Raw genomic sequence first — 16,008 nt, 5'->3', positions numbered from 1 at the left:
TATACGCTTTTTTACCGAGTCGACTGAATATAATGTAGAGTAACCAGCAACAATTTTGAAAGTTTTTGAAATATTTACAACCAAAACTTCGGTGTTTATTTTTAAAACCTTTTAACAATTCATTGAATCTGTCAGATTAAAAACTACCCTCAAAGTTTCAAATGATGAATAAGCGAGTATGCATGAAAAATTTATCGTTTTTCAACGCTTTACCATGAAGTGGGAATAATTCCAATCTTATTTCACGTGTGTATATTTAGCAGCTATAAAGCGATTGCATATTTTTGAATGATGAAATGCGAGGGGTAGGGGATAAAATTCCCGGAGATAGCAGTTTGCTTTAACTCTCGTTGATGGTTTTTACAACACAATGAAGAGATCGGTGAATATACAAACTGTTATTTCTGTAGTTGAATATTCACCTGGTAGCCGAAATAATGACTGCAACGTTGATTAACTGTACAAAGAGCATATTTATCGGGAAGTAAAAGTCGGTTAATTACAGAGACAGACGGAAAGCTTTATTATTAATTGAGTAATACTAGTCGAGTCACCAACCGTTGAAATATTAAATCATACAATGATTAAGTCTTTCCGAGAATCTGCTAATTATATTCTCCAGAAGTCTCTTTCAGCGTAATTCCAACATCTTTAACTCTGGATGACAAAGAGGAAAAACGGATCAACAATGAGTTCGTTCAGAATGAGAAGAAGATATAGATATATAATAAGAAAAAACTTATCTCTATCCCTTCATCTCGTTCTCCAAGCGCTCGCACATCCATGCATCTAGGGAATTTTTTTTTGAACGGAAGAGCCTAGGTGCTTTTTAAGGCAGCGCACAAGCTAATTGTCGAATTGACCTTAATTGTCAGCAGTCTCTCTCTCTCTCTCTCTCCTTCGTGTAGGAGCAGCTCTGGCAGATACACTCGCTTGCTGCGTTCTCTATTCCGCTGATTAACTTGGTTAACTGTCACTTCTATGGCGACTTTCCACCAAATCGATTCGGTGGTCTTTTTATTGCATGCACAGAATGTTCATAATTCCTTTTTTTATTAGACAAATATTGAGTTTTAAAATATTCTTAATCAAAGTTCGAATTCAATCAAAAATTTATAAAGATATTAAGTCCGTTAGCTTCCAATTTTTAAATACTGATTTATTTAAAGTTTTTGCGGTAAACTAAATTCGTAATTGTATCAATTCCAAACTCGATTTGCAAACGTAATCAAAAGTTTTCATAACTAGGTTATTACTTTGGGGGTATCATCTAAATAGGAATTCGCAAGGAGAGCAAAATAAAAATTAAAAAAAAAACGAAGAAAAGTATCAAACGTCGCAATCACTCATTTATTGTTCTGTAGTCTTGTTTTCTTATACACTTATTAAGCATACGATATATTTTATACCAAGGTACTAAGTTACTTTAACGTGTGAAGCATTTGTACAATAAATAAACACTCTAAAGCATTTGTAAAACTTAGCTTTATGCTGCGTTAATTTGACGTATTTGCACTAGATAGCTCGTTAAATACAATTATTTAATCGGTATATAAATAAGTCCATAATTCAGCTTTCGCGTGCATAATGCATTCACTCGACCAGCAAATGCTATGATCAACATAAATGGACGTGAAAAATTCTGACGTATAACATTATCCGATTAACGCTCAAGAGGATCGGCCAAAGTTGCTTCGACAAGTGTAAATTTATATTTATAGTGTTAAACATAGTGTGTTCTTTTACTGAAGAATTGACAATATTACATAAAAATTATATCCATATAGATATTTATAATTTATAAGTATAAAGGATTGAAATTCAATTCGTAAGAAACTTTATATATAAACGATGTGAATGGCGCATAAATGTTTTAAAAGTACAACAATATTCAATCGATAAACATAGCTTTTCCATATCAACAAATTCTATTTATTTAGGATAAAATTAGTTTATTGTCATGATCGAATAAAATTTGTGTGTAATTATTTTGCAATAAAATTCATCTGAAAAATGGTTGTTATTCAACAATATACGTTATGTTTCTCAATACAAACTGCAACGAGTACGAGGTATACGCGATACTTTTCCGTCGTAGCAATCATTACAAGTATTCGTCGTATAAGTGCAATCGTCGATTCAAATAACCTCTCTCATTCCCTAATTCCCATTCTTTCTCTTACAATTTATCTCATTTTCTCCCATATTCGACAATATATCATGTAATTATACCTAGATTGTTTCGCATGTCTGCGCATGATATCATTGATGAAATATCCGCTTGCAGCTCTGAAGCAAGATCGACGAGGCGAAGAGAAAAATTATAATATAGTAGCTACTGAATCCGGAAAACAGCTGACGAAACTATAGTGGTTCATCTATCAAAGACAAAAGCAAAGTATACAGATTTTTCTTTAACGTAACATAATTTCACTCTTTACCACGTCCACCATTCTTCGTAAGTTATAAAACGGCGGTCATTCAAGCTTATTGTTTTACGGGTGACTTGATTTTAACATTAAAATTCACTTTAGACTGTAAAGTGTTACGATTATAAATTAATTCTAATGACAGTATGTAGATTTCTCGCTAGTAATACTCTCACATGAACGAAAAATAGATGTACATATAATTCAAAAACTTAACGATGCAACTTAACATCATTATATACAAACGAGAAAATATTATAATTGATTTCTTATTTTTAGAATTACATGATAGAGTGGAGTATACGTAGCATAAATTTACTCAACAAATAAATTATTTTATATTTGTACGCCACTGAATAATCTTTTTAATCGCAATAACTAAATATTCATAACTATAATAGCTCTTAGTTTTAACGTAACTAATTGATTCAATCATATTTTTATCGGACTTTTATAAATTAGAACTATACAATTATACAAATAAGAACACTTAAATATTATAGCCAAAGTTCCAAACCAATGATGGAACCTTTCTTCACATTACATCACTTTTTAAATTCGTTCAAACAATTAACGATCGAAATTTATATATTCATTGAAGTGCACGTTTATATGAAAAATCTATCAAAAAAACTAATTTAAAAGTGTTTAATGCAAATGTGCAGCCATGGTTTATGTCAAGATCTATCAAAAAAATATCATCAAACACGAAAAATAGCACGCAACGGTTGTTCATTATACAAATGACTTTTTCTTAGGTGCACACAGAGGTAGTACAATCAATAGATATGAACCAAATGTCAAGTGCAGATGGCATGGTGATTTATCATGAGTCCTTGAGTTCAAAGTGTATTTCCAAGTGCTCGAAACCTCACCACTGCAACTGCTAAAATAATACGGAGAAACTTTCAAACGACGATTAATTTCGAATTGATACTATTTTAAGAAGAGTAAAAATAGTCAGAAATCATATGTTTAACGATGTTTTTTTACAAATTATGAAAAAAGTTTAACGAGAGATGGGACATTTTCTGAATTAATTCTTTCAAAAATTTAGCAACCGTAATGTAGTCGAACGCTCACACGTGGAGCAGAAAAACGCATTCGACAATAAAAAGAATAATGTCCATTGATCGGAAAAGCGGAACATCAGCAATAAAAGTTCCGAAGAAACATTCATCAAAAATACGGAGTTTCAGCAATTTCTTTTTTTTTTTTTTTTTAATGTGGAGCGTAAAAATTTTTCATCTTTCTCGTCTAACATATCAAAATTTGTGGAACTGTAAAACCGAGTCTTCGTAAATCGACTCTCTTTTTTCGCCTAGGAATTTCTCTCAATCTTTCCGAAGGTTCATTTTTCTAGTAAAGCGACATTACGTTTGCGGAATTGTAGAGGATTTCTAGTTTCACCTCCTTTTCTTTAGTCTTTCGTTTGAATGAAAATGCGTGCAAAGGCGTGGAATCGTGCTTCAAGAATAAAATGCTTTTACCGCGCGTGAAAAAAAACATTTCATCTTTTACATCTTTCAAATAAATTCTTCACACTCGACAATATCTTTCATTTATGAAAATTTGAAATAAAAGAATACACGTTCGTTGTTGATTAATAACAAAATGCAAAGAACAAGTGCTGAAAAAGTTGGTCTTACCGGTGTAAATCTTTCCAAATAATGGAATAAAAATCACTTCGAAAGTCAAACTAACTAATATAAATATATTCGAACAACGAGTTTACAATGATATCGACATTGGTGATCTCGATATTCCCTCTTTAAAAAGCGCAATAAGATAGCTTGCACCAATTCCAGTTGAATGATATCTCTGCTGAAATTCGACAGGAGCATTTATTGCAACGAGTAGCTTCGCCGGCTGGCGCATCGAATGGAAAAAAAAAATACAAAAAAGAAAGAGCGCACTTTCAGATTGAAATCGTGATTAACGCTTTTTTCATAACTTGGTTTTTTTCGACGGCAAAGTTCCACTCAAGCTTGAGTGATTAATCCTCCCATCCCGTGTGAAACTTGGCCAGTCTCGCATCACGTCTAACATTTATCGATTCGTAACTCTCTTAATTGAAGACCCTCCGACAGAGCAGTAACCACAAGATACTCGTGACCATTGCTACAATTGGCGATGAAAAGGCGATGGTAGCTGTGCCCTGTGCGCAACTTTCGCGAATGCTCAGAAGTGGAAGCTTGCGTCGCCGCAAGAGATCGCGAACTCCACGCACTTCGGTTACGTGCAGATGATGTGTTCGTGACACCAGTACCGTGAACTTTTGCGCTTCAACGTTACGAGGACAGAAGGTCAGCACCATATGCGTACCAACTGCTTTCATCACGTGCACTGTGCCCACGAACTGTGTGTATTGATGTCGGTCGGCTAATGTACCTGCAACAGACAAACACGAAAGCGTATTTTATTTTTCATGTTATAAGTTTTCTCTCTGACTAGTTCAACATTTGCTTAGAGACAAATAAAAGCATCAGTGCATCTTAGTCGGATTGAAGGATTGTATAGTTAGCATTTATACTTCAGTATTTTCAGTATTTTATGAAAAAGTTTTTCTACGTTCTACACAATAAAAAATGTATATCTTAAAAAATATTTTGCTCTAAAAATCACGCAGTATAGAATCAACAACGCCCTCCACCTCTTATCGCTATTTCTCAAAGTATATTAAGAGCATCAAATTACCAATACCCTAACCAATAATAGAAACTTTGATTAAACTCAGCGTTCAATTTAGTCAGTCGGCCAATGTATTGGCTTTCCTTTAATGCCGAGACTCCTCTTCGCAGAACTTTACTTTGCTTCAGCAACTTCTGACTTTATAGAGATTCTCGCGTGAAAAGCCGATGAGACTAAGATTCGTCGAGATTTTTTTACATCTCAGTCACAATACAAATTCTTTCGCGCTCGTTCAAAAAGCTTAAAGCCAAGCCGTTACGCAACCGCGCCTCATCCAGAATGCGCGACATGTACGGAGTTATATTCGATAGCAAAAGTATTATCGAGGCGACGTGAGAGCAGACCGAGTCGATGTTCGTGACTCGACAAATGAGCAGGCTTTTAATAATTCTGACAGATTGTTATTTTATGTATAGCCAACGGTATGCGGATTTTGCCAAATTATTTCTTTCTTTCTTTGTTCGTTCAGCTAATTAACGAGATTTATGCATGGGGGTATATTCGTAATAAATCGTCGTAATTAAAATATCTAAAATAAAAGCATTCGTGTTTTTTATGCATATGGTGAAAAAATACCCGTAATTAGAGGAGATTAAGAAATCCTGCGATTTCATTTTTTATGTTTTTGATGATTTGCACATATAATAAACGCAGAATGTATTTATAATTGTTATCATTGAAACACTTTGATAATTAATAACTATTAATTATCAAACTCAATAGCAATTCGATAGAAAATCAATTTTACAATCGACTTTTAAATATTTAATATTTTACGATTCTGATAAGCTGTGTCTAAAAATAAACATGCGTTAACTGTCATCTGTTTAAAAAGCTACATAAACAAATATACGAAACGTATAAAAAAGTTAAATTTTACAAACTGTTTTGAGAGCAAGTGATGACTCAATGTCTAAATCAACTGCAAATTTGCAATATGTAAGAACCTTGATGTACATTTCAGTCGCAGAGACTCACACTGATGCATTGTCAAAAGCGTGAGCGACGAGAATAATTCTCGTCGTCACACAATGGCATAACGAGGAGTAATATCACCCAACTGGTCAGTGCTGCTTTTATATAGATATAGTTGAACCTCGCCCTTGCACCATCGTATCGCAACGCACTTCCCAGTTTAATGGACGATTACCACGTAAAGGCTGATACGCTCGCTTGAGCAAGATCACACGCGCAACTACTCTATTGCTTTAGATAGGACATAGTCCAATAGACAGACTTAACGATTTTCGATTTGGTTATATAATTCCCTTTGCTTCGGGTTACAATTAATAATAGTAAGGGATTGAGATTAAGAAATAATATTTTTCTTATTTCAATACAAACTAAGAAGTCTTTCGAGATTTTTGATTACAAGAAAAAAAGCCAATTGAATAACTTTGGCTGTATTAGAATTATTAATTTAATCGTGTTTATATTTAGTGTAAAGTGTTTTTGCAGTGATTTGTTTCAATTGATATCGATTTCTTTGTATTGCTTGGTGAGCTTTAGTTTGATTGCTCATATAAAAATAGACAGATTTAATTGCAACGTTCGAGGCATTTGTACTGTACTATACTTTGCTGAAGTTATCATTTTCATTTAATTTTTCGTAGTGTACTAAATTTATTTGATACGGAGGAAATGGACGATTATTTGTTTACAAGAATGTGTTTTTAGCAAATATGAAATAGTCCCAGTCTAGATTATTAAAGCATATTAATCTTTTTACGCGGAACATTGAAAAGCCTGACTAACAATTAGTCGGTCTAGCAAACTACATGAAAAATAATAAAAGCGGATTATGCCGAATTTCTAATGGTTTATTCAAGTTTACAGACTACGTTGGGATGATTGTTATTGGGTCTAGTAATTATTTTACATAATCTATTAGTTATATTATAAAGTGATCAAGTGCAATAACAATCTTATTATAATAACGAAAAAGGATGATAATTACAGTGTTCTGAAATAGTGGAGCGCATAAATATTTATAATTGCCCACTCTTTGATGCAATTTCTGGCATCTAAGGGCTGAAAAGCCAATAATAATCCATTGCTTTATCAACTGGTGTTGTTTACTGTATATTTGTCGTCTTATTTATTCTTGAACGTTTTGACTTACATACTTTGTAATATTTTTTTTCTGATTTCTTCCTCTATGATTTTAATATAGAACTAATCTTTATTTCCCATCGAGCTTTTGGTGGAATATGTCTTTCAAGTGCATTCAAGCTGTCAGACAGAATTTATTAGCGTGACTTAAAAGTATAGAAGTTTCAATTATGGAATTTCTAAACGTGAGAATATTAACGTACTGGCGCAATTTTTATTCCAGAGGCCAAATGCGCTGCGTGTGCCTGTCTCGAGGGTACGATGTTGATATTAAAAATGTGGAAGTTGCGTGCGTATGTGCGCGCGAAACCCTAAAAAGGATATCGAGGGAAGCGTGAAAGAGGATGAAAATCGAGAAAAACCGAAGCATATTGGAAATGAAAAAGCGCAAAAGAGAACTGTAGAGCAGAAATAAAAAGAAAAGACTACATTGAAGAGGCTTCGCGTAGCACATAAAAAATGGTAAAAAAGATATAAAAATAGAGATAATTAACAACTGTATAAAAGTTTAACATAAATGAAAAATAAATGTTTTTAATACTATTCTTTTTTCCAAAGAATTTATTCCATTGATAATTTTGATTCTGATTTATTGATTCGGAAACTATTTCAAGTAGCACTTCCAGGTTCCAAAAATAACTGAAATATGACATCCGATAAATGGATGAATTTTTGTACCTGATTTTTCCATTTATATATTAAATTTACCACCAACATAGCCTCCGACATAGCATACCATCCACTTTCATAGATCATTTCATAATATTTTTGAAAATATTATTCAGAAATTTACTACACTTAAATGTATTTTATCGAATTCGAATTTCTGGTAGTAATAACGAAAATGTAATTTGTTTTTTAAACGACTAACTACAATGAACAAATTTTCGTTTAAAGCCTTCTCGTTTCACTCTTCTTCAATAATCCTGGACAAAAAATATCCATTGTTTTGGTAGCTCGGTACCAATTAAAAATATATCCTATCAGTCAAAAGTTTGAGAATGAAATAACGAAGATAAAATCAAAGCTGAAAACAGCCCAGAGCAACGAACTGCTAACAAAATCTCCAATCTTTTGTAATTTCAATTTGCACAGGTACTGTGAGAATAAATCCTGTTATAGGCATGACTTTTTCGAAGTTTTATTGATCACTGTTGCGAATTTTTGTGCACATAGAGGTAAGCCAACTTTCCAATTACAGTTTTTTCTGCAAATGATGAAAAAATGCCTTGTTACGTGGAAGTCACCTGTTTGTTGTAATGAACTCCGAATGATACATAGAAACCAAAGATATTTTCATTTTTTAGTCATTTATTAATTATTAATACTTGATGGATTATCCAAATGAGCACCATTCAAAAACATCAGTTTTAAAGAAAACTATAAATAGTTCTTAGATAAATAAAGTCATTGGAAATTTTTAATTTTACTTTATGTAAAAAATTTTTAACTTTTATATGTAATTGCAAGATTTACAAAGGTCTATTATATAAGAGCTTAAAAGATTTATGCCAAGCTTAAAAATATTCACATATCACGGTAATGTTTGCGTAAAAGAAGAATGTGCTTTCCTTGATGTACAAGAAATAAAAATTTTATTACAATTTGAAAAACTAGTTCACGGCTTTGGCGTAAAGCAAGAGCCCCAAAATCCATAAAATCTATTTACAGCTGTCGATAAACTGCGTAGACTATCGGTGTGTTTGGTGTCCCCTTCTTACAAATTGATTACAAAGTACGTAGTAAAGGTTCACGCGCTCCAGTCGATTACTCGCTCGAGGGACTTAGCCGTTTTTACAGATTGGTTCTTTGAGTTTGCTTTTACATTAAAGTTGAGACATCTCTCTCTCTCTCTCTCTCTCTCTCTCTCTCTCTCTCTCTCTCTCTCTCTCTCTCTCTCTCTCTTCCCTTGAAGTTGTAAAAAAAGTGAATACTTTGGTAATTGAGAATACGTCTTATAACACTGCAAAACTATTTAACAATCTTTTTATATGATACGGTTAAAAAGTTTCCTTTACGAGTAAAACGTTGTTTTATTGATTATCATAGTATTTTTGAGTATGTGTAGCTGAGTATTATTCTCGAATATCGACAAAGCTCTTTAAATAGTTAAATGTAGTTTGAAATTTTCTGACTTATACGGAACGATCCAATAAATAAACAACATTTAAAGCTAATAATCATTTACATAACTAAATTGAATACAATATCGAAAGGCTTCTCACGATTATGCTAATAAGAGTGGCTATGCATCTTGCTGAAACTTCACATTGAACACCGTTTGTTCATAATGCTTGTAGCAGTTTAAGGGTCCATTACACAGGTTTTGTCATAAAATATCAAGATTAGAAATTCGGATGAGAGTCTGGTAGATGTTTATAACTTTATCTGAAAAATATGACTTTTATGAACTTTCGCAATGCAATCTTTATTTTTTATGCATAACTAAAAAGTTGTAATTCGAGCTGCTAATTAAATTTTCAATTTTGATTATTTTATCTTAAAAGCAAATGCTCTGAAAGATTTCTTGTTATTTATATCTAAGTTGTCAGTTGAAATTGAATTCAATTTGATTACAAGCTTGTGTCTGATTGCCTGTAACTTTGAGCGGAAATCCGAAACAGCGTGACGTCTTATCTATAATTGGCTCGAAACTACCATCTATCTTTCTCTATCTCTCTCCAAAGTTCCGGCATAATTGCCTGTTTAGATTCGTTGTCAAGAACATAATCCCCAAAGCAAGCGATCAAAAAATATCGATTTGACATGTTTGTTGAAAGTTTCTTTTACAGAACCGATCATTAAATGCATTTACTCCCCGGCCGACTTTTCAAAAAGTTTACCAAATGATGGTTAATACGAGGAAAAACTCACATGACTATGGATAATCATAATCGTAGCAAAAGGAAGGTTGCCATTTTAACTTGGTACTGCACACAGGTTAAACTTGATAGTGAAGTAGTTTGGCTTAATATCTGGTTTTGTAAAATGTTTGGGCTATTAATTTTGTATTGCAAAATAACTTCGCCTAACTTTCAATCAGTGAAAATAATTAGTATTAAAGCAAAAGAAAAAATAGTAATTATAATTATAGATATCAAAAGTTCTATACGTAATTTTAAAATTGAGAAACGCTTACGTAAAATTAGACAGTTTGATCTTCTGATTTTCTTTACTTTAAAAACAAAAAAACGTCGATAATCCACGAAATTTTCCGTTGTCTATGCCGGTTTGTATTCAAAAACTGCATACCTTCCATTATTTCGTCCTCCTTACCTTCGACTTAGTTCCCTGTGCTCTTCTGGTTTTTATTTTTTGCTGTATGACGTGGTCCGCGATATTTCGGCCGGAATGGGAGAACTAATCTACTCAGACAACTCGATCGCAGGAAAAGAAAAACGCTGATAAAGCCGAAGAGACTTCACGTGGGTTATCGCTTTTTCCCTTGCGCGTTCATTCCCTTTTTTTTTTATTTTTTCTTTCAGATCGGAAATTGACGGTTACTTCTACGTTGCAGTTGGCTGTTAAAGCGATTAACGTACTTTCGGGATGGTTTATTAGTTGTGATTATATTGAGTGTGAATTTTTTTGTGAGATTTACTTTCAGTAAAATATCAGTAAAACAAATTTCGTCAAATTATCGAAATAAAGTTTGATTAAATGTAAAATAATTTAATTTCAATCCATACTAAAGGACAAAGAGTCACTGATAATTTCATCCCGAAACGGGTTATCGTTACCAAAGTACTATCGGTAAATGCCGACTACCGCATAATGATCCACCAATAAATCCCCTCACACATATTATGAAAATTGATCTTCGCACATAAGCATCGATTGAATAATAACTTGCCACATCTATGCAAGTACAAACTACTCACTCACCGTTCTGGATGACGTCGCAATTCCAGATGCCATTGCCGCGAGTCTTGCCAAGCCAAAAGACGTATTCGAGGTTACCCAATCGTTCTTCCCAGAGTAGACTTATACGAGGTGGGCCCTGTGTGTCGAGGAGCCGCAGATTAACCACTGGACAAACATCGACAACGTGAAATCTAGTCGCTAGTTGCCCGCCACTATTGGTATCGGCTGTCGGCGGCGTTCGCGTGTCAGCTTTGTGCTCGATCACCTCCACTACGTACCACTTGCCCATCGTCTGTAAAACAAACAGTGCGAGGATCGCTATGTAAATAAACATTAAACCCGAGTAGTCAATTATCTTTTGTCGTTATTTGCTTATTGTCGCATTTGCGTTTGCTGTCCCTGAAGAGGGGCTACAGGTCGTTAATTGCGCCTTCGCGTAGTTCCGGTTCAGTATGGAATGCCCTATAAGTGTATGTGGTTGGTGTAATGAGATAGTTTATTTTGTAGATTGAGTGCTACGTGACCGATGCTTCTTCAGCTGCTGAAATGCATTAATTTATGCGTGTGATTCGCAAGCGAATAATTCAGCTAATGGATTCTCTACAGTATGAGAGATCCGGATAGTTTATTCTTTTAGCATTTATTAATAATACATTACGTCAAAAACAGACAGAGGGATAATATTTTATTAAAATTAATGATCGAACGCATGCATGTCTCAGCTGATAGGGTTTCTCGGCATGTACATATATATACATCAGGGATGGAATGTAATATTTTGGGGTTGACTGATCGAAGGAGCTTAAGCCTGCTTCGGTGTGAAATTATGATGGGAGGGGATCAACCCAGAGCCTGCATAGCGAATACTCAATAACCTACCATATACAGCGCTGAAATGATGTAAATTTGGTGGAGTGAAATTAGAACGAATCTACTGTATTATATACAAATCTACGTCATAGTCAACAGCAAATTATCTATATTTAATATCTAGTAGCAATAAAAAACTCTAACTCTCCGAATGATACAAACTCAACAGTAACAGACACAGGAACATCGATACTTCGACTTGACGAATATAGACGCGAGCTCGGAGATATCAGCGAATCTTCTTTTCTGCAAGGTTACGTTCCAAGCAAGATCCATCGTATATAGGATATCCATTTATATATCCCGAGACCACGGACGCCCGTATCCTGTTCTCTCACTGCACAAAGGCGCGTCGTTAGAGACACCAGAGATATTCCAGAGAGGATACGGCCAACGGAATTTATGTGTGCGCGGCACACCTCTCCCCGTGTCCGCCACCAAGCACACATCACGCCTTTTGTTTTTAGAAGAGGAGGCGCGGCTATTGCGTCGCAGCACTTCTTTCACAAGGATTTAAGTTGCGAACGTGAGGCTATTTGCTACAATTGTTCGAAATCCAACAGCGGAAGTAAACTTTTCGCATTGACAGGTTTGTTTCGAACGATTAATAAGCAAAGTCGAGTAACAGAGATAAAATAAATCGAATAACACGTGCATCAAATAAAATGTTTTGCCTGTAGCACTTAATGCTTTCTTCTCTTATTTTCCAAGTCTCCCATGGTTATGCGTCAATTTTACGACCTTTGCACCGAAAGACGCTGAGCGTGTGCAGATGGCAATTTATAACAGGTCAAGTGTCACCTGCGGGAAAATCAGCTCTGACTGACAAGTTGCATGCGTCCAAATTTCCGTTCCAGACTCCTGAACCTCTATCCTCAGACTCCTCAACCTCCTTGAAAAGTACCAAATAAAATTTATTTGACGAAAGCTAGTTTAAGCGATATCATTCACGAGCGATATAAAATGCACTGACACAAGTCGAGAGCTGAGATCGCCTAGTGACGAAAAGAGATTCAGAGTTCTTCTTCCGTCACAAAAAAAGCTTTATGACAAAACGAGATATTCAATTCTTCAAGATTTCTCGGGAAAAATTGAAAACATCGATTAAATTCCGTGAAATAATTTTAGAAGGCCCAAAAGATCTTAGGAAAGAAGCGAACTTTATTTTTTCTTTTCAAGAAAGCGCTCCGTCAATCCTATCGTGTGCGTTTCATTTTCAATTAAATTGAAAGTAGATTTTCAGCAAACAGTACATAACTGATTCGTATCTACATAAATTATCATTATAATGAAAATTTCAAACTTTTAAAAACTCGTTTTCGTCATTTTTTATTTCCTCAATTTTCTCTGACTTTGTACATAGTTACTATCTTCCCTTTCTATCTGTCTGTCTGTCTCTCTCTCCCTCTCTCGTGCATCATAATAAATTAATACAAATAAGTTAACAAATAAGCGTAGTTCTGTTCATCTGTTGCCTTAAAGTAATCTTCCGAGTAATCCTATTACTTCTTTTATTTTCTTTGGCGATACACCCGAATTCAATCGGGCTTTTCACGTCTAAAGCTAACTCTTTCTCTCCCATGCTCGTTTTCTCTATATCTTTACCTTCTCTCCTCTTATTTTTTTATAGTACGGCGCGAATCTTTTATATAGGACGTTAATACGAAAAAGACGTGTGGTATCGACGTGTTTCATTTTTCTTTTCGTGGCTTTACGATGTTGAGCTTCCAACTTTGAGGCCCTTGGCTTAGTTGACGGTCTTGCGAATTGAATTTCATTTTTTCCTTCCAAAAAACTATCGCAATACAAAAATGATTCCTGTAATTGTTTGAAAATATCAAAAATCCACAAGAGTTGTATAAAAGATAAAATTGCTTCTTCGCGCTTTTATATATTGCGTAAAATATTGATGGAATTTAATTGGAAATTGCTAACTTCATGTATCAAATTTTAATGTAGCCGATCGATAGTAACGTTTAAAAACTGTTGAATAAATAGCTTACAAAAATATTAATTCTACATTGATACTAAATCGACGACTAACATTAATAGACAATTTAGGAATTTTCAACATACCCATCACAACAATCTCATTACTCTAAGGAATTTAATTAAACATGAGATAGGAAATTCGCCATCGCACAGAACTATAATCAATCCCAATTCGCTACTGTTCAGTCACTTGGCAATATACGTATACGTTGAATGTTGCTGTGCTGCACGTACGTATATTCGATGGGATATTAAAAATCAGAGCACACATTCGAACTTCAATTATTCGAGGTTATTGGACTGCCGGTCCGGCCAATAGGAAGATTGACAGAACAATTGCTGAGCGTGTCTTTCGCTTTCATAGATGTCATTCAAACCAGATAAAAAACGTATTGGATTTTTTCGGTGAAAAAATCAATAGAATCTAAATAATCCTTATTATATGCTACTGAAATGTAAGTTGAATTATTCTTTAAGTTACAACTGCCTGACATATGTAATGTAGAAAGCGTGAGTTTATAAGGTTGGTCAGTTAAAGGATAACATTCAAACTCACCATATAACATAATTATTATTTATAGTAATTTTGTAAGACTTATTAGAGTGAATTTACGGTAGATACAGTAATAAATATTAAGGTTGAAGACTGAAAGTATATTAGTCGAACATTGATAAAGTTATTTAAGCTAAAAATCAAAATCTTACTGTAAGTACTTTAGTGTACGTGTCGTTTTAAGCTTACAAGATATGAGTGTATGTATATAAAGTTGTGTATGGAATAAAAAATAATTTTGCGGATCACGCGGAATTACAAAAATAAAAATAAATAAAAAATGTTGTACACGCACATTAAACTCAGTAGATTCAATCTCTGCACTACACATATTAGATTTTCATGTAAATTTATTGCTGATACGTGACGAATTTACGAAATTCGACAACCATTTTTTGGGAAAAAACTAAAAAGTTAACATCACCCTGTAATAAATCGTCACTCAAAAAGTCTAAGTACACTCTAAGTGGGAATTGACATTATTTAAAGATTATTTTTCATTTTTTTAATGAAATATAATATACTTGCTATAATGAGTTCAATGGTAGTATATTATTCCATCGTAGCATCATCAAATCCTCATATCCGTCTAAAATATCTACGATTAGAGGTCGAGAGAAAAAGGTGCACTGGACGCGAGATAAGCCTTAGCTTCTTGTGCAGAATGGTAATCATGAGATTTGACTTCCATAGACTAGAACTCAATTAATGTAACAATTATATACGCGAAAACTATGCGTGTTTCGAAGCCACTTTCAAGAGATTGAAGTGTACACATTCGCGAACGCAAGAGAAATGAGATTATACCAGTGGGTGTAAAGTCGCAGCAAAGCCGGCAGGATCTCTCGTAATTTTAAATTTTCTACACCCGCGCGTACTGTTTGCAGTCGCCTGCGAAGCTGATGATTCGACTTGGAATGGTTTGTAATTAACCTAACATTTATTGATAAATGAGAATAGCGAAATGACGAAACTATGTTTGTCTGACAAAACGCAAACTATTACTACTGACCAGTCTAATTATTCAGTACGAATATTCATCAATCGTTAAATAATACCTATTTTTTCAAAAATCTCATAAATAGCAGTAATAAAATGAAAAACTGTCTGACTCTCAAGTGACAAAGTATAAATATAAGAATTCGGAGCATTTGCAATCACGAACAAAGAGAAGACAGAAATGTCAAGGGGCCATTGCGAATGCAATACAGTAGCATAGTTGGAAGCGTGTCGGATAATTGGTTCAGCGTCAAAGGGATACGTCTGGCACCACTGACTTTTCCATTAGTAGTTCTGACGATGTAACGGTTTGATAGTAGACCTGTCCGAATCTCTCACTTTGATATGCGTGATACGTATTCTCTTTATCGGAACGATTATGGTTGCGTTAATGACCAATATTGAGAAATTGTACGAGAAAATTCAGCTTTTCACTGTTGAAATTCATGTTCGCTGTTGTAAATTTATACCCGCTGTATGTACTTTACTATAGTCTTT

At 34.1% G+C, this 16,008-nt stretch overlaps 1 protein-coding gene across 1 annotated transcript in view; it reads right to left on the bottom strand.

Annotated features, from left to right (window-relative positions):
- Positions 1 to 491: 491 nt before the first annotated feature.
- LOC131667634 (uncharacterized) overlaps positions 492 to 16,008 on the bottom strand; it is a 41,508-nt gene continuing 25,991 nt past the window's right edge. The window contains exons 2-3 of the mRNA XM_058941184.1: positions 11,118 to 11,388; positions 492 to 4,820 (exon numbers count right to left, since the gene is read on the bottom strand). Coding sequence (XP_058797167.1) covers positions 4,498 to 4,820; positions 11,118 to 11,388 — 594 coding nt within the window. The 3' untranslated portion in view covers positions 492 to 4,497. The remainder of the gene's footprint in view (positions 4,821 to 11,117; positions 11,389 to 16,008) is intronic.

Source organism: Phymastichus coffea, unplaced genomic scaffold, assembly GCF_024137745.1.
Source record: "Phymastichus coffea isolate CEN01 unplaced genomic scaffold, Cenicafe_Pcof_1.1 PCOF00069, whole genome shotgun sequence".
NCBI classification, from domain to species: Eukaryota; Metazoa; Arthropoda; class Insecta; order Hymenoptera; family Eulophidae; genus Phymastichus; species Phymastichus coffea.
Note: the sequence above shows the minus strand (reverse complement) of the source record. Positions and strands in the feature narration are given on the sequence as shown.